Source organism: Rhinolophus ferrumequinum, chromosome 3 (genome assembly GCF_004115265.2).
Source record: "Rhinolophus ferrumequinum isolate MPI-CBG mRhiFer1 chromosome 3, mRhiFer1_v1.p, whole genome shotgun sequence".
Lineage (NCBI taxonomy): Eukaryota > Metazoa > Chordata > Mammalia > Chiroptera > Rhinolophidae > Rhinolophus > Rhinolophus ferrumequinum.
The window spans coordinates 94,451,021-94,470,119 of NC_046286.1; the positions used below are offsets into that span (position 1 = coordinate 94,451,021).

The following is a 19,099-nucleotide window of genomic DNA, read 5'->3' on the forward strand; positions in this document are numbered from 1 at the left end:
CTTTCCTTCCCACATCTTCCATCTTAAGTCACTTTCCTCTGTTGTATGCTTCTTTCTTTCCTTCCTTGCATTGATTTTAGTTTGTAGTTATGAAATGATTAGTGTGGTTGTTTGATAAATGATGTTTTTCTTATCAGACTGTAAGCTCAGTGCCTGACCCAGAGAAGGGCTTTCAGTAAATATTTGTTGACAAATAATCACCAGTCTACTGGACTGTGAACAGTGATTCAGACCTTGCAACAGTCTTCTAAACTCTATAATCAATGGTCTTCCTGGGGGCGCCAGTTAGCTCAGTTGGTTAGAGAGCGGTGCTCTTAACAACAAGGTTGCCAGTTTGATCCCCGCACGGACCACTGTGAGCTGCGCCCTCCACAACTAGATTGAAACCACTACTTGACTTGGAGCTGATGGGTCCTGGAAAAATACACTTAAATAAATAAAAGTTACAAAAAACAAAAGTCTCCCTAATGGAGACCCTGCTCCCTGTGTCAAAGGTAATGATACCTTAATGGGTAGCTTCTTTCATCCGTGAACATTTGAAGGTATTGATGCTTTTGGTGGTGGTCTGCATTCGATTGTAACCTCCTAAAATGAAGGGCCGCGTCTGAACTGTCTTGTGTGGCTCTTAATATTACGTCCAATGGACACAATATATTTTCACAAGGGGATATAAAATTATGGTGTGACGACATCATTGCCTGAAAAATGATGTTATTCATTGCAAGAAATAATCGTAGCTCTTGAAGAACTTATTTTCCTAAGGAATTGTATAAAACGGTATGCCAAACACATGATAGCTCCAGCCTCTCCTGAGTGACATAGGTCTTCACCATGGCAGATTTGAGAAAATATTGCTGTGGTGGTTAGGGTAGAGAATGTCCTTCTGAATACTGATGAGGCTGAACAGGATGTGGTTCTCTTATTAGATGCAGTGAAACATTTTATGTTTTCTCCCCAGGAGTACATACCTACCATCTTCTTGGATATGTTGTGATTGGCAAACACTGCCTGTTACTAAGTGCACTTGAAGGTTTTGTTTGGCATTTTGTGGATTGAAACACACTAGTCATGACAACGATTGTTGTAAAGTTAAGAGCTTTAGAACTACTTTTGCATTCATGAGTATTTCCAAACAGTAGTCTTTGGCAGTTGAGTAACTGAGCAATCAGGAACAGGTTTTCCTGGTGTTTCCCCTGAGACCACTTAGATAACTCCAGGAAACCCTTCTTTATGTGACCTCTTTCATATTCCTTCAAAAATGAGTGGCTTTCTTGTATGTCTTTCAGAAAGACCACAGGCCCTGGAAATGCCATAGAGGTTGGGGATAGGTGTCTGTTCAAGCTCAGGAATAATTCTTGAAAGAAGCAGAAGTTATGGCGTGAGTAGGACACAAACAGAACCAGAGGTGCAGAGGTGGCAGACTGAGACCCGCAGGCCAAACCCCTCAAATCTGCTCTGCAGATGTGTTTATTTGGGTCATTACTGTGTGTCTTTTTTTTTTAAACACTGAAATAAGTTGCCAAACTGCAAACACTGGGAATTTTTTTCTTCAAAAAGTCTGGATATATGACTTGTCTTGACAAACTGGAATAGTTTGGCCATGTTGGGATCCGTATTTCTGCATTGACAGCCATTCGTGGAGCTGAGGGCTGTTCCCTTCCAGATGGGATGGGGCAAGGACTCCTCACATACCACCACCCTATTTCCGGTCTCAGGCATGCATTTGAGTCACCTTCATGACCCCGAGATAGGCTATGAGATAGAGGCTAGATGGCATCGTGAATAATTACGAAGGACACAGCCTTTTACATTTAACTCACACAATCTCTTTGATCATCAAACAAAACACTATTCAACAGATGAGATGAATTGATGATCTTTATAGTCTGGAAACAGAAGAATGATGAAAACTGCCTCCTAGTTCCATGTGATGTCCCATTGTGTCTTTTCTGACTATTCTTTTCAACTGTAGGCTCTGGTGGGAGGTCAAATAGCATTTGAGTCAGGTGGAAGGGAAGTCTCTAAACTGACAAAGGCCAATTCTTAGCCACGCTGGGGGAGCACATCCTTCATTCCTGGGCTGCCTCCTGCCTCCCTTAGGATTTTGAGACTGAGAGCGAAATGATGGGAACAAAACACTTCTCTGGGCAGCATTTTCAACACATTTGGACTATGAAGAACACGTCTGCATTTAATCTTGCTCTGCACAGCTGCACAGAAAAGATTGTTTTCACTCTTCTTTATATTTTGTCTTTTGGGGAACTCTATCAGGAAATTTACGATCATCTTTTGGAAGCTCCGGTCAGTCGGGAGCAATTAAACCACTATCGGAATGTGGCTGAAAATGCCCGAAGTGAACTTGCAGCAACTTTGGTCAAATTTGAATGTGCTCAGTCTGAGGTAAGATTATGTATCTTCATAATTCAGAAATGGGACTTTTTAGCTTCTTGTAGAGTAAAGCAGAGCATAGAGGTAATTACCAAGAGGATAGTAGGACATAGATTTAAGCCTTTTGGCAAAGTTTATGCTTTTTCCCTTTTTGTGTGCTTATCTCCTAGTTATAGAGAATTCCTGAGAATTTACGCTTTTGCCATACTGTAAGGCACGGTGACATGAGTTGGATTCTAGATCTCAGGAAAGCTCCACAGCCTGAGAGACCTGGGACACCCGAGGACTTTGGGTTGAAGCTGCATGGGCTTCAGAGAACTTTTAGCATTTCTCAGAATATGTTCCCTTAGTGTGGATCCCTTGCAGTCTACATCCCTTTCTGGTGGTAGTTCTGATTGGCTGGGGGGAAACTCTAGGAAGATGGTTGGACTCCATCTACCCTCCGGGCTGGGTCAGGTCTATTGTGGAATTTCTGAGAGAGTCTATCTAGACCCATTCCGCTCACAGCCTGGAGGCCCCAAGGAGTCCAGGCTTGTCTGTGAGGTAACTAGTGATCTTACTGGGCCAGCAGGATCCCACTGAAAGACAAGTTAATAACATGTGAGTGAGTGAGTGTGTGTGTAAGAAGAGAGAACGAATGGATGATACTCGCAGTTTCAAAGAAGAACATGTATCCATAAAGTTTTCTTATATGTGCTCAACTTAATAGAGCACATACATTGTTCAGCATTTTGATGCCACGGAATTAATGAAAGTTAAAATATTTCTTTTGTGTAAATCCTATAATGATTTTCCTTTTCTCCCATATTTTCCCAGAAATATGAATATTATTTTTCTTTATCACTCACAGTGAAGGTCTAGAAGGCAAGTGGGAGAAATGCAGCAGTATATTGAATAATCTGTCTCTACTTGGGAATCAGTTGTAGCCATGAAATTACAAATAGCACAGCTTGTAGGTTCCTTGTTTCACTTTAGCAGCAATAGCAACAATACAGATTTGGAAAATGGGTTTCCATTGCAAAATATTTTATTGCCTTTTGCAAAATACACCACAAATGTCTCTTGAGTGACACTAAATTACCACAAGACATTGCTCAATTGGTTTTGGAAAAAAACAACAGAAAACAACAGAACATGAAGTCCATTATTTAGGCATAATTTCCCATCTGGTAATAAAGATACAGATATGGAAAAAAAAAAAAGAAAGGTGTATTAAGTCACGAATAAATGAATGAAATTTTAAAGTATAGTTTTGGGTTTCTTAAAGGCACTTCAAACTAATGCCATGGAAATCCTTTTTGACTTTATTTCTTTTCCATGTTAGCTTCGAGACCTCCAATCCAAAATGCTTTCTAAAGAAGTTTTCTGTCAAGAATTGAAAGCTGAGATGGAGAACTACAAAGAGAACAATGCCAGAAAATCATCTCTCCTCACCTCTTTGAGAGACAGAGTTCAGGAGCTGGAAGAGGAATCAGCAACGCTTTCCTCTTCTAAAATTAGAGCAGAAATCACAGCTCACACTGCAATCAAGGAGAACCAGGATTTAAAGAAGAAAGTTGTAGCACTCAACGAGAAATTACAGTAAGGGTATTTCAATATATTTCTTTAGTTAGTGTTAAAATACTAGCTTCTGAGAGCAGGATACGCCTTTGAATGTTCTCGCATTTTGCATTGTTTGGCCTTGAAACTCAATTTGGAAAAAAATTTACCGCGAATCTTTGGAACCTTGAACATTTTTCCCAAGTTCATTTCTAAATGTCACCAAGAGTCCTAACGCAGCATCGTCTGAAGCATGTTTATGTCCTATTGATTAGGGCTACACATGATTAAATATACAATGTGGAAGATTTCCTCTAAGTAGAGGTTTAACCAGAGGTAGAGGTGGTGGAGTAGTACACAGGGGGAGGCATTAATTCAGAAGCTAGTTATAAAAATACCCCGGAAGCCCAGAGCACCCCAGGCCACCCCAAACACATCTCATTAGGTTTCATTGCCAGTTTATGCAGAGAACTCATGAAACTTAGGTTTTCTACGCTTGGCTCTGGCAAAAAATGATTACTGAGACAAAATTGAGAACTAGTTGTTCCGAAAATATACTTTTAAAATTTGACATGTCATACCTTAAATAACTTTATTAATAAAATAAGTGGAAATTTATTTTACTTATTACATCTTGGAAAAAAAATCCAACACTTTTAGCTCCTGTCCTCTCTCTCTCCTTCCACTTAGAGCAAAACTCTTTAAAATGTTTGTACGTACTGACTGTTCCAATTTCTCTCCTCTCTCCTTCTCTCTTGGATCTACTCCACTGAAACCCTTCAGTAAGGTGACTAAAGACCACACATTGCAAATTAAATGATTAAGTCTTTCTCTTACTTGACCCACCAGTCTGTTAATCACAGTGGGTTTCTCCCTGAAACACTTTCTTCTTTTGGCTTTTGGGATGCTACACGTGCCTGCTGTCTACAGTACTTGTCTAGCTGTGATGTGATGATCTCGTTTGCTTTTTTGTCCTCATCTCCTTGACTTCCAAATATTAGAGTGCCCCCGGGCTCAGTCCTTGAATCTCTGTTTTGGTTCCATCTACATTCACTCTCTCGCTAACCTCATCCAGCCTCGTGACTTTCAGAATGATCTAAATTCTAGTGACTCCCACATTTCTCTATGTAGCCTGGATCTCTTCCCAGAGCGCCAGACCCACATATCTTACTACCTACGGGGCATCTCCATGTGGTTGTCCAACAGGCATCTCAAACTTCACACATCCAACACTGAGCTGCTGGTGTTGCCACAAAATCCTCTTGCGTGTTTCCTCGTCTCATTTAACGGTAACTCCATTCTTGTAGTTGATCAGGTCAAAAATCTTGGGTCATCCTTGGTTCTCTTTCTTTTTCACATGTCTGATCCTTCAATAAATCCCATCATCAATCTCTATCTTTAAAATAAATCTACTAACCTCATTACTAACCTGGTCCATGCAATTGTCATCTCTCACCTGGATCGCTCCAGTAGCCTCCTCAGTAGTTTTCCTGCCTCTGCCTGTGTCCCTGGCAGCCAGTGATCTTGCTAAAACACAAATTAGATCCTATCAGTCCTCTTCTCACAGCCTTCCAGTGACTCCTTTTCTCACTCAGGGTAAAGACAGTGTTTTCTAGGACCTAAAAGGCTCATCCTGACCTAGTTTTGCTTCCATTCTCTCCCTTATTCTGAAGCTCTCTGGCTTCTTTGCTACCCCTCAAACATACCGGGTATGATCCTACCTCAGGACTTTTGCACGTGCTGAGCCCTTTTCCTGGAAAGCTCCCTCCTGCAGTTACTGCATGACTGCCTCTTCGCTCCCTTTAGGTCTTCACTCAAAAATCACCTTCCCAGGGAGGGCTTCCTTGAGTGACTACATCTAAAATGTTACCCTGCTCCCCCCAAATATTTCTTACCGTCTTTCCTGTTTATCTTTATCTCCAGCCCTTTTATAATATAGTATACTTCCTATGCACATTAATATTTTGATTATTGTTTGTCTTCCCGACTATAACCTCCACGAGGGCAAAGATCTTTATCTGTTTGTTTACTTCTTTATCTTTAGCACCTTTAAATAGATCATGATGCACAGTAAGTGACCAATAAATATTTATTAAGTAAATGTGTAATAAAAATGATAAATACTCACTGTAAAAGAGTTTTTTAAAATATAGAAAAGTGCCAAAAAGAAATTAAAATTACTCAAAACCTTGTTATTTCAGAACAGCTATAGTTAATATTTTGATGAACAGATTTTCAGAGAGTGGTACATAAAAGACATGTAATGAACAATTTTTACTGAATAATATGTTGTAGATATTATAGAAAGTCATTCATTATATCAGTTTTAATGACCCATGATAATTCATTGCCTGAAATATCATAATTTACTTAACCATTTTTCCTTGCTATTTCCTGTAGGTATTTAGGTTAGTTCCACCCCAAAAAATTATTATAAACCAAGATGCAATGAATATCCATGTGCATTTATATTTTCACATTTATGTGATTACGTCCTTAGGATAGATTCCTGGAACTTTGTTGGGTCAAAGTGAAATGCAATAGAAAGGGAAACAGTTTAGAAACCCTTGGTGTTACTTCTCCTTACTTACGGAGAAGTAAGATCGAAATCTTGGGGTTAATGTATGGACTCTTACACATAAATCAATCAGAACCATAGCATCAGTTGTGCGTTTCGTGAGTCAGAGAGACTGAATAAATATTACCTTGCATAGGCTGATGATAAGAACTTAGAGATATATTGATGTTGGTCTTTTTTTGTTACACATTTTTCTAAATATAAATATGATATGCTTTTGAGCATATACAGTTACGTGCTTTGTTAATCTCTGAATAGAGTGAAAGGATATGCAGTAAACACTCAACATGGTAAAAAGGGAAAGTAATAATCGTGTTTACTATCTAGCGTACTGAAAAAATGCTACCAAATTACTGACGTGATTCTAATTTGCCTTTAAAATATGTCCATTTTTTGATGCTCTCTTAGTCTCTAACAGTTAAAGCATTAGAAATAGACTGTGCTGTTTCAGCAAACCTATCTGAGATTTGAAATCAAGTATAAATCGATTGATTTTCCTTGATTGGCCCATTCCAATGTTCTTTAAATGTATGTGACAACTAATAATGACCTTTGCTAGTGATAAAGCACCTCTCTTTCCCAGAGGTGGGAACATCCCCTGCTTCTAATGTATTTTTTATTGTAGTTATTCTTGGCCATGAACCGGGGAATGCCCTAACTAACCCTTATAGAACATTGTATGCTGTGTGAAAATAAACTAAGCATGGTTCCCTAGAATCAATGGAGCAGTAGTCTCCTTCTTCCCCATGAAGCCCAACAGAGACCCATGGCAGCATGGATCCACATGTGACCTAGAAGTCTACCTGCCACTTCGGCAGATGGCAGAAGGTTGGGGACAGGAGACAGAGACTCCGTCTCCCTTGCTGTTACTAGATCTAAGATGCCATGAAGATTTCCCCACATGTTTGCAAAGTGCAGATGCTCCAGAATTGCTTCCACTTCTCGTCTTCGTTTACAGGGCTTGTGTGACAGTCACGTGCCCTGTGTCAGCGAAACTGTGTTGTGTTCAAAGTGATGATGGGCTATTTCCCACAGAGAGTTTATGTTCTGAACTTTGATGAATGTTATCTTCTATGGTGTTAAACTTGACTTTTTTTGTTATTTGCCTGATAGAAAGTGTTTAAAGGAAAACGAGGAGACTAAGAATCAAGTCTCAAAGAATTGCAGGGAACATGAGGAATTTCTAGCTCAACTTCATGACTGCTTAGATCCAGACAAGAAGAATGAAAAGGCATCAGATGAAGATTTAATTCTAAAGGTGTTTGTATGCAGATTAATAAGACTATAAATGTAGGGGTCATTTTGAAATATGCCATGAAAGAAAGAGCTGTGGCTGAGTCTGGGAGTGGCAAGAGAACGGGACATGGCCCAAATGTAGCATTAATTGAGTGTGTGACCTGGGACAAACCATGTCACCTTTCTGAGGTCACCTTTCTGACACCTCTCAATTCCAAGATCCTTTTTAGCATTCTTTGAGGATTAATTATTCTCCAGAAACGATGAATTGTTTTGTCTGAAATATATTTAGCTTGTCAAATACACTTAATTATTCATTTTAATGATGTGTTTTAGGAAGTTTTTTTTTTTTTTTTTTTTTTAGTTACAGAGACCCCCCTCAACCAAAACCAAAACCAGCTGTGTGTCATTGTTGGGTTATTTATTGAATATAAGGTTAAGATTCCTTCTAAAGTGCTTTTTAATTTTACATTAAAGCTAAACAATAAAAATCCTGCTTTAATGGTAGGTTGCCATGAGATGGAAATGAATTATATCACCTGAGTAATTCACTTGGCCTGGAGTGATTCATTAGGGCAGCTGGAGGGATGAGTGCTCAGCACGTCTTAGCTCATTTATAAACCTTTCATATATTTGCTTCCTGACAGATTCCCATGCACTGTTCTTAACGGCCAACTCTCAGTGGTTTTATTAGTAAGCTTCCCACAGGTACTCTTTGAAAGCTGTAAAATGATCCCATTTTACCTCAGGAGTGTCCCACTTCACGAATGGGTTTTGGCCGCTCAGGCCTAGAGTCTGCCTGGTACCCTCAAGGTGCCGGCTGCATCTTTTCCCTTTTCCTTGTTGCTGCCCTGTGCTGGGGAGCCTCACGGCAGAAGTCCACCTTGAGGTACAGTTGGGGGATGAGCTTTAAGGACAAGTGGTGGGAAAAAGAAAAGGGAATTCAGAAGTTCCTTCTTTCACTCATTCCCAAATCAGAGACAATGTCCCGGTGCTAATCTGGGTGTTGATACCCTATTAATCAGTGCTTTGACATCTGGGGCCTGGCTGACCCAGGAGACGGCCACTCCCAGGGTTAGCCAACTTCTAGTGAATGACTCACCTGGGAGCAGAGCTTTCATGTACCAAACATCAAATCCAGAGCCCACCCCACACCACTTCTTCCGTAGGCGCTCATACTCTGGGCCACTGTCCCCTTGGCCTGATCAGCCCAGGCCCAGGTCCCAGACAACTAGAGACAGCCTACGCTCCAGGGTCCATGGAAATTACTCAAACTAGCCCGTCCTAAGCCTGCTTCTACTGCCTCGCCCATTTCTTTCTGTGGAAAACGTGTTTCCCCCTCGCTCCCTCTGTCTCCTGACCAGCCCTCCTGCTTCCTTGCGTGGTCCCTGCATGACATGGCCCATCCCTCCTCTTGGGAACCGTGAGTAGCAAACTGTCTTTTCAATGGAAACCTGATCTGCTGGCCTCACCATCTCTGAATAATAATATAACAGATTTAAAAACAGATACTAGGACCCTAGAGCTTTAGCATCCTAATCACCTGAGCAGGTGCTTGTCTTAAAAAACAACCACAATCCAAGAGCAGAAAGGCTGCTGTCTTGATCACGTGACTAGGTATTTCCCCGAGAAGTAGAACAAAACCACTTCTTTAATTTCAAAGCCGTTCCCTCACTTTTATCGCCTTCATAACCACACATGCACACACAGTCCCAGGAACCATGGTGGAAAAGGAGGTATTCCTAAGAACTTACTTGACAGTCATCCATCCCTTTCCCAAATGTTTAGTGAGTGACTACTATATGCTAGATACCCGTTCTGGGTGCTGGGGATACAGCAGTGAATGAGATAAGACTTAGTGTGGACTCTTCTACAGCTTTCATTACCGTGGGGTAAAGATGGCGAGGAAATAAATAAGTATCCAGTATTATCCGACGTGGTAAAAGGTGCAATGAAGAACAACAGATGAGGATACGGTGACAGAGAGTGAAGCAGGTTAGAGGCGTGGGATGCAAGTTTAGGGAGACTGGCCGAGGAGCACCCCTTTGAGGTGAGGACTTTTGAAGGATGTTGGGGAGTGAGCATGCAAATCTGAGGACAAGTGTTCAAGAAACAGGGAACAGCCAGGAGCCAGGAGCAGGGTACCATTTCGGCAAATTGCCGAGGCAAAAACGTATGTCCCTTCCCCAGAGTCTTAACACAACTACTGACCTTGTCAGGGCTTCCTACAGGCATCCTTGTGGCCTTATAGAGTGAGCTGTCTGCACGGTTGGCTGGTTCTCTGGGTCCAAGGAGCCTTACTGGTTTTATTTTCCCTCTTTGTAAATCTCACAAATCTCATTAATGCACAACACAGAGAACAAAATGCCCCGCTAATCCCAACGATAACCACAGTTTGAGCGTGTTATTAAGGCTTTTTCTATGCGTGTATCAATTAGAAGGATTTTCTTTTTAAAAAGGAAACGCCTGCTTTCTTTTCTGTGTTTCCTGCGTGTGCCAGGTAGTGCCTGGCACATAGGTGGTGCCCGTGGACTTGGGCTGAGCAGAATTTCCTTGCTTCCTCACCTGCTGTAACCTCTGGAGAACATTCCCTCCCTTGATTATTTAGCAGCCAGGGCGCCTGTTCTGTGGGGAAGCTTTTGGCTGAACTGTCATCATTGTTACCTTTGTACCTCTTGATTAATTTTAATTTGACCACCAGGTCTCCACATAAGCACAGGGTTTAGAGGCAGCCTTTGAAAACTGTGATCTTTTCAGTGGATAGTGCTTTCAGCTGTTTTCAGATGATAATGCAGTCATGGGGGGATATAGATCAGAGTTGCTTAGAAAAAGTGGTGTGAAGTTGGTAATTTTTATAAGACAGCTGTCGTTGCTTTCTCTTCAGCTTAGAGAGCTGTGCAAGGAAAATGCCTTTGTGAAAGGACAAATTGTTACTTTGGAAGAGACTATAAATGTCCATGAGATGGAGGCAAAAGCTAGCAGAGAAACAATCATGAGGCTGGTTTCAGAAGTAAACAGAGAGCAGAAAAGAGCTGCCTCGTGCGCTGAAGAGAGAGACAAGCTGAACCAGGTACAGTATGTGAAGTGTGTGTGTGTGCATCTGTGATCATGTTTAGGAAGCAGAAATTGAAAATGAGATGCAGGTGAGCACACTGGCTTACTGACCACAATCTCAAAAGGCTGCTCTCAGCAGGAGCGCTGGGTGGCCAGGGAGGCAGTGACCTCAACAGGCCATTTGCTATGCAGTTAGAAAACTGGAAAGAAAGAAATACGAAACACTTACAAGTAAAGAGTTTGTGGAGAATATGACTTGCTTTAGTTAAGCTACAAGGATTTTTAAAATTAAAATTGAACTAAAGGGTAATGTATCCACAAGACGCAAAATTTTAAATGGACACAGGGAATATGGTGAAAAGTCTTCCCCTTATCCACTTCCTCAAGCCATCCAGTTGTTCTCCTCAGAGGCAATCTCTGTTAACAATTATATACCTTTCTAGAACTATTCCATATTTATACATGTATACTTATTTTTTATTTATTGTCAACACAAATGGTAACATACTCTGCACACTATATTTTTCACTTTTTATTTATTGTTAAAATGTTAATATACTACACACTATTATAGCAAGGAGGCTATTGATCTTCTTATATCACATGTGTGAGAACATATCAGTAAAACAAAAATCTTAGAAGTAGATTTGTGGGGCCAAAGATATGGATATTGTAATTTAAGAGATATTGCCAAAGGAAAGGGACTCTTAATTCTAAACTTTTGTTTACACAGTGACTTCATTGATCTTTCAAATTAGCGAGAACCTGTTTGAGCATGAGAATTAATACTGTATATTTTTTAGCACTATATAATCCTTTAATTATATTAAAAAACATTTTGTGACAAAGAAACTAATTCTGGGATTGATAATAATGATCAGTTTCCAAAAGCAGAAGTGAGCTTGTGCTCTCAGTTACTAAAATACAGGAGACAATTAAATGGTAAAGGAGATGGAATTTTATATTAGGTGATGACTAATGCGGAAAAGGACAGGCTCTGTGGGGGGTGAAGTTCCGGTGACGTCCCACAGGCTGAAGGCGGTTCTGGGCTTGGTGGGATGCAGTACAAGGAGCCGTCTTTGTGGAAACTCCTTTGGGGCCTTCCATGTCTGCAGTGACGTCACTGCCAAGCTGGGGTGCTATGGGGAGTTGGAATGTGCACGTGATCCACAGTAATGATGATCTCCATTTCCCTCCCAATTCCCTGCAGCAAAAACAAAAAAAACCAAAAAACGAAACAAAACCCCCAAACCCCTTCTTACCACTGGATTTCTTCTCCTGACACATTAGCTTTGTAAAAAAGAGTAAAGGTTTTATCAGTGTTATCAAGTAACTTCAATGATTTCAACACCCTTGTCTTAGTCAGCGAGGGCTGCTGGAACAGAATTCCGTAGACTGGGTGGCTTAAACAGAGGACATTTACTTCTCAAAAGTTCTGGAGGCTGGAAGTGCAAGATCAAAGTTCCTGGTGAGAGCTCCCTTCCTGGCTTGCAGATGACGGCCTTCTTGCTGTGTTGTCACATGGCAGAGAGAGTGAGAAAGCTCTCTGGGGCACCAATCCCAGCATGAAGACACCACCTTCATGAACTCATCTAATCCTAACCACCTCTTGAAGGCCCCATTTCCAAACACCATCGCGCTAGACATGAGGGCTTCAACATGTGAATTTCAAGGGGATGCAGTTCAGTCCACAGCAATCCTCAATTACTTTTTTCCAACTCTTTTATGAAAAAGAATTCAAATATATAGAAAGAGTAAAGGAATAGTACAATGAATACCCGTCTACCAAGATGTAACAGTTGTTAGCATTTTGATATGTTTGTTTTATTACTTTACACACATACACACAAACACATACACGTGTATTTGGAGAACGACTTGAGAATACGTTGCAGAGATTATTTGTATCGTACCTGGCTATGTCATCACACGTGTTCTAAGAGTAAGGCTATTAGCTTACATAACCACATACCATTATCACATCTCAAAGCTACAACAGTAATGGCACGACATCATCTGTGGTGGTGTTCAAGCCCATAAGTGTTTTGTGTTTCACCCCTTCAGAGGTGATGTTTAATTCTCCTCCCCTTGTGTGTGGGCTGGACTAAGTGATTTACTTCCGGTGAATAGAATATGTCAGAAGTGATGGGATGTCACTTTTGAGATTGGGTTATAAAAAGACTGCAGCTTCTGTCTTACATGCCCTCTTTTAATCTCCTTGAGTCATTGCTCTTGACAACTTCCATGTGGCGACACCACTCAGGCAGCTTGTTGTAAGGCCCATGTGGCCAGGAACTGAGGCCTCAGTAGCCACATGACTGAGCTTGGAGGTGAATCATCCTTAAGTTGGGTCTTGAGATGATTGTAGCCCTGGTGAACAGCTTGACTGTAACCTTGTGAGAAACCTTGAGTCAGAAACACCCAGCTAAGTCATGGCCAGATTCCTGACCCACAGGAACTGTGAGATGATACACATTTGTTGTGTGAAGACACTAAGTTTGGGGCAATTTGTTACATGCAATAAATAACCAAAAATAATCTAATATTATTCCACATTCAAATTTCACCACTTGCTACAAAAATGTCTTTTATAGCTGTTTTCTTCCCCAAATTGGGATCCAATCTAGGTACATTCATTGCATTTATTGATTATTTTTAGCCTTTTTTAGTTTAGTTTTTTTTTTTTTTTTTTTTTCCAAATAGCATTGACTTTTTGGAGAGTCCAGAGCAGTGGTCTGATTGTTTCTTCATGACATTGTTTAACTTGTTTCTCTGTACTATATACACTTAAAGTTGTATCTAGAGACTGGATTGGATTCAGATTAAACTTCTTGGGCAATAGTATTTCAAAAGTAAAGTTGTATACTTCATATTGCATCACATTAGAGGCAAATACTGTTAGATTGTTCCATTGTTGCCGACACTAAGTTTGATTGTCTATCTCTTTAGTGTAAAGGTACATTTTTTTCTTCTGCAATTACATAGTTACCATGTTTCCTTGAAAATAAGACCGGGTCTTATATGAATTTTTGCTCCAAAAGATGCATTAGGGGTATTTTCAGGGGATGTCTTATTTTTTCATGTACAACAATCTACATTTATTCAAATACAGTCATATCATCTTCTTCTGGAACATTGTCATAACGTACTAAACGCGTCTGTCTGTCTGACGATTTTAACTGGGGCTTATTTTCGGAGTAGGTCTTATTTTTGGGGAAAGAGTATCTGTGGGGTGATAATTGGCTGATTATTTATGTTTCCCATCGACTTTACCTAGTGATGTTAGCATTCATTGATTCTTGCCTTGATTAACTTACATCAAGTTTGGTGAAGTGGTAATATTTGAATTTTACATTCCTTCTACTTACTAGCTGGCATTCGTCTTTAAAGAAAAGTTAAAAAATTTTTTTTTTCTTTTTCAATTCTATGGACACATGGATTTTTATTTATTTACTGTGTTACCATCAATTATTCCTTTTTTGGTGCTCCAAATTTGGTAACAGGGAGCCCCACCAAGATGGTCTCTGTGACCTTGTAACCTGATTCACTCAGTCTTTGAGTGCTTCCTTGATTTCTGTAAGAAGATGCTATCTTAGGGTCACTTACAATTTTCAGACCACAGAACTAAAAATCAACCTATTAACTAAGGAGCTTTGGTTCCTTTTGCTGATAAATGGTATTAGAAACCAAGATTTAGGCTTAGGTGTGTTCGTTGCTGTTGGGGCATCATTGCTTTCAGTGGATGGAGCTAGAAATACAGTTTTAGTAATAAATTTATAGTGGTATTTTTAATTAAATGTGTTATCCTAGAATTTTCTTAATATCTTTTTATTTTGTATCATTTGGATCCTAACAATATTTACTCATTTGCTTTGTCTTACAGTATATGTAAAATTATTTCAAAATTACACTTTGGTATTTTACCTAATAGTAAACCTTCTGAGTGAAGTTTAAGGCTCTCAGACTTTTTACATTAATACTATCAGCAATCATTAATATGGTCCCATTTATCAGGCACTTACCATTAGCACAGTCATTGCACTAAGTGCTCAAAGAGGTTATGTATTTTGCTCAAGTTCCCATAGCCATTAAGTAGCAAAGCTGGGATTTGAACTCTAGTCATTAAATTATTATGCTTTCATCAATAATCCCCTTTACTTGTATATTCACAGCTACATCCTACATACAAGTCTAGTGCGAAAAAGGATTTGTCAGTGACACAGCAATAATTCATAGCTATGCAAATTTCCTTAGTGAATGAATAATTATAAATTATAAGTAGTAGTTACTGAATTATCAAGGCTTGGAAATTAGGAAGAATCTAATCTTTATCTATAAAAATGCATTTCTGGGGATTAGCAGGAGGAAATGAAAATGTGTTGTAAGAGCACATTAAAAAAAACAGAACTTACTCCTTTTCTTACATAAGTGTCTTTACTTGTAAATGACTGATGCAGTGTTGTTCAGACTTTGGAAACACATTCACTTTGGGATGGAGTTCCTGCCAAAATAATAAAAATTGTAAAAAAAAATATGGGCAATAAAAAATTTGTGGTCTTTAATAAAGTGCTCATTCATAGGATTATGACTCCAAAGATTTATTACTGAAAAATACTGTCAAGTGGTTTTCCCAACACGTTAATGGTCTCAGGAAGAGTCTTTATAATACTTTGTAAAGCTCTGATTTTGAGGTAGTAAACTTACTTAACTAGTGAAACCCAAAAGGATTGTTGACAGTATGTAGAAGTACCTGTAGTTCTGGGTACTGTTTCTACCAAACTCAACTTTTCTGATTTTCTTAATGACTCTCTTCAAGTTACTTTATGAAAATTTCCCAAATGAAAATCCAGGTGACTTATTATACATATAGAAATGTATACTACTTAAAAATATTTAGTAATTAATATTGCAGTATGTTTTTAAAAGTATCAAAGATTGGCACCTTTTCTCTTGGTTATCTTAAAATCTGAGAAAAATCTGACTTCCGAGAAAAGTAGTCACTGTACCGACACAAGCCACCCACACATTTTCTATAGATTTCAGTGGATCAGAAATTAAACTTACATATTGGATTTCAAACAGCTTCACACTTTCTGCAATTCTCATTGGTAGAATGGAAGTTAGGAAAAAATACTGGTTTTGGAGTCAAACAGGCTCCGAGAGGATGTCTCTTCCGCTTTCTTGCTTTGTTATCTGGCAATAGTTTTTTGTAACAGGGAAGACCCTAAAAGTCACAAAAAGTGGGTTAACAGGCTGGGCTCTTGGGTTTTTATCCTGGCTCCAGAATCATTGGGCCCTGTGATCTCAGGTGTATCACTACCTTTTTGAACTTCAGTTTCTTGTCTGTAAAATAGGAAAATAATTTAAGGATCTATCTCTTACAGTTAGTTTTAGGATGGAATGATATCAGACATAAAGTACTCAAGAAATGCCCAGTACATAATTGATGTTCAGTGTTTTTTATTTTCCTTTCCTAGTTATTTACTTTTATCCAGGCATTAAGAGTACAGGCATATGGAAACAGTTCCTGGAAGTGAAAAATTATTAGACATGATCAATAACTAAAGAAACTCAAGATCTCTTTACAATCCTAGAATCAGAATATTGGAAGAGATTTAGAATCTTTCAGAATTTAGGCCATTTAACTCTATGTGAAATAATCATATTTTAAATAAACAACTTTTAAATGTCCCAGTCTAGCAAGTGTCCTGCCTCCTTTCATTGAACTGTACAAGGAAGCCCACTTCCTCTGTGCAGTTCTAATTGTTTGACAGCTTTTTATTGTAGCGAGTCAGGAGCAGGGTCCTTATAATTTATGTTCTCATCCTGTTTTTTCCTTAATGAAATGTCACAGGATCAACTGAAGTTCCTTTCCTCATGGCCACCCTTCAAATATTTGAAGACGTTTATTGTGGATTTCTAAGTCTCTTCTTCTGGCTAAACAGCCCAGATCTTTCAAACTTTCTTTAGTTGAACCTTCTTTCTTATCATCTGTGAGGTTGGGAGTTCAAGCCTCTGGGAGAGGAATTACCATATTTTGCTGTGTATAATGCACACTTTTTTGGGGCCCAAATTTGTGTGAGAAAAATAAAGGTGCGCATTATATGTGGGTAGTACTAGTCCTGTATCTATATAAATGTTGTTAATTCTTTTATTTATGCTTATGAGTTAAAAGTGTAACTCTAGAAATCAATAACAATATTCACATGCAAAATAATACCCTGGAATACGATAATCAGTTTTGTTGAACTTATGGCAAACTTGCAAGGACGAAGAGTTCTTGGCCTTCTATGATGTGTAAATATTGTAAATTTGTTACAAGTACATAAAATTTCTGGTACCTTGTATCTGTTCTTGTGTTTCGTAGTTATTTGTTACATAAAATTTCTTGTACTGTAATATGTTAAAAAATAAGTGCTAAAATTTCTTTATAATACAAAAAAACAAGTACTAAATGTAAACAAATAAAAATTTGAATTAAATAATTAAAAAGAAAGATTTTCCCCCCCTGAAAGTATGGGCCAAAAATGCAGGTGCACATTATACACTGCAAAATACGGTAAAGTGAAAGTAAACTCTAAAATAATATCTGCTCATATTATGAAACTACTAAAACTGTTTATAAGATTCCAAAGTAAAACTTAAAATCCTCTCTCCTTCCATTCTAGCCTCACACTTATACTCTTGTTCTAACTTCCAATAATTACCATTAAGACTTCAAGGTAATGCATTTCTATTCCTGACTCATCAATCTGAGATAGTATCTTTAGACTTTCTGCTATGAAATATGAGGAATTTCATGCCTCCTACTTTTTACTCCCCTTGTTCTATGTCCCATGTTTTATAATATTATTGTATTTATATTGTCAAGGTTTGTAAAATTTACATTCTGTTCTGTAACTATAATTAAGTTTTTAATGCTTCCCATTGAGGTTCCATCTACACATTTAAAATAAATTAAAACAGCCTTTAAAATAAACATGAGTACATAAATATTTTTATTATGGGTGTAATCTTAACGTGTGATGCCGATCCGGTTCCATTTTGATGATGTTCCTCTTAAAATGGCCAGCTGGGAACTGTCCGTGGTCCTTCAGGCACAGCCTGACCAGTTCAGGGCAGAACGTTGACTGTAATGAAGCCTGAAACCACTCTGGTCTTGTTGGCAGCTAAATTCATTGTCAGCTTGTATTGAGTTTGTCAATAATGAGAATTTCAGACTTAAGCTGAATTTTTATTATTTTCCAAGTTTGATCATGCCATTGGGACAGCTCAGGTTTGGGAAAGGTCTTTCTCATTTTGAAGTAAAATGTTACTGTGCAGCTTCTACTCCGTTAGATCAATCCTAATTCTCCTATGCACTTGTCTTTCAATTATTTGAAGACATCTACAGGATAAATGTTCCAGTTCTTTTGACGTTTCCTTTTAGAACATGGTTTCAAGACTTGTGTTGTTCTCCTTCTTAGACTGAATGTATAGCCTTTCTCCAATGATCTGTGGGAAGGGTCAGTGTTTTTCTTCATTTCTAGCCCATTACTGACCAATACTTTTATAAAATTAATATGATAAATTAATAGAAAAAGTTGTTTAAAAAGACACAAAAAGCATACGTCTCTGTTTTAAGCAGTAGAAGCCACAGACATAAAATGACATTTCAATAAATGTAATGGGAATGAAAATGGGGAAAAGAAAAGAATTACATAAACTGCACATTTTTCTTTGAAGCTATGTATGTAGGATTCATCTACAGAGAATACTGTTAGACTGATAGCTTTTTGCCCTTCTGCAGTTGTGTCTGAACAAAAAAGTTACGACTAAAATTCCCTGTAATTAAGCCCTGTTGATCACTTTGAACGACAGCTTTATTGTGATAATGAGGTAGCTTCTTGTTAACGTGTGGATTTTGATTGCATAGCCGACAATGCTACTTACAGGGTCTAACGTCTATTAAACTGTTTCTATGTTTTGCTTTTAAAGCACTTACAGTAGAAAACCAGTCTCACAGAGGTTTGTTGACATTAGAAGAGGTTTTAAAGCAATTTCAGCAAGCTCAAGATTTTTATTTGTGACATGTATCCAAAATAAACCAAGTGTTGTTTTCAAAATCTATCTTCAGTTCTCCATCTGTAGACAGTTTTATCAGTTTATTGTGTAAAGAGATAGTTAAAAATTTAAATTATCTTTTGATGGAAATTTAAATTCTTTTGATGAAAGAAATAGGCTGGATTTTATATACTTTTCACTTTTGGATTATAGTTGGTTAAACAACCTTAAAATATCACAGGTAACCTGTTCCTATTTGCA

General features: G+C 38.5%; 1 protein-coding gene across 2 annotated transcripts in view; it reads left to right on the plus strand.

The window, feature by feature from the left end:
- Positions 1-19,099, plus strand: part of CCDC170 (coiled-coil domain containing 170) — an 80,310-nt gene that overhangs the window by 27,675 nt on the left and 33,536 nt on the right. For both annotated transcript variants that reach the window (XM_033103032.1, XM_033103031.1), the window contains exons 2-5: positions 2,272-2,400; positions 3,713-3,969; positions 7,619-7,763; positions 10,626-10,811. In XM_033103032.1, coding sequence (XP_032958923.1) covers positions 2,272-2,400; positions 3,713-3,969; positions 7,619-7,763; positions 10,626-10,811 — 717 coding nt within the window. The remainder of the gene's footprint in view (positions 1-2,271; positions 2,401-3,712; positions 3,970-7,618; positions 7,764-10,625; positions 10,812-19,099) is intronic.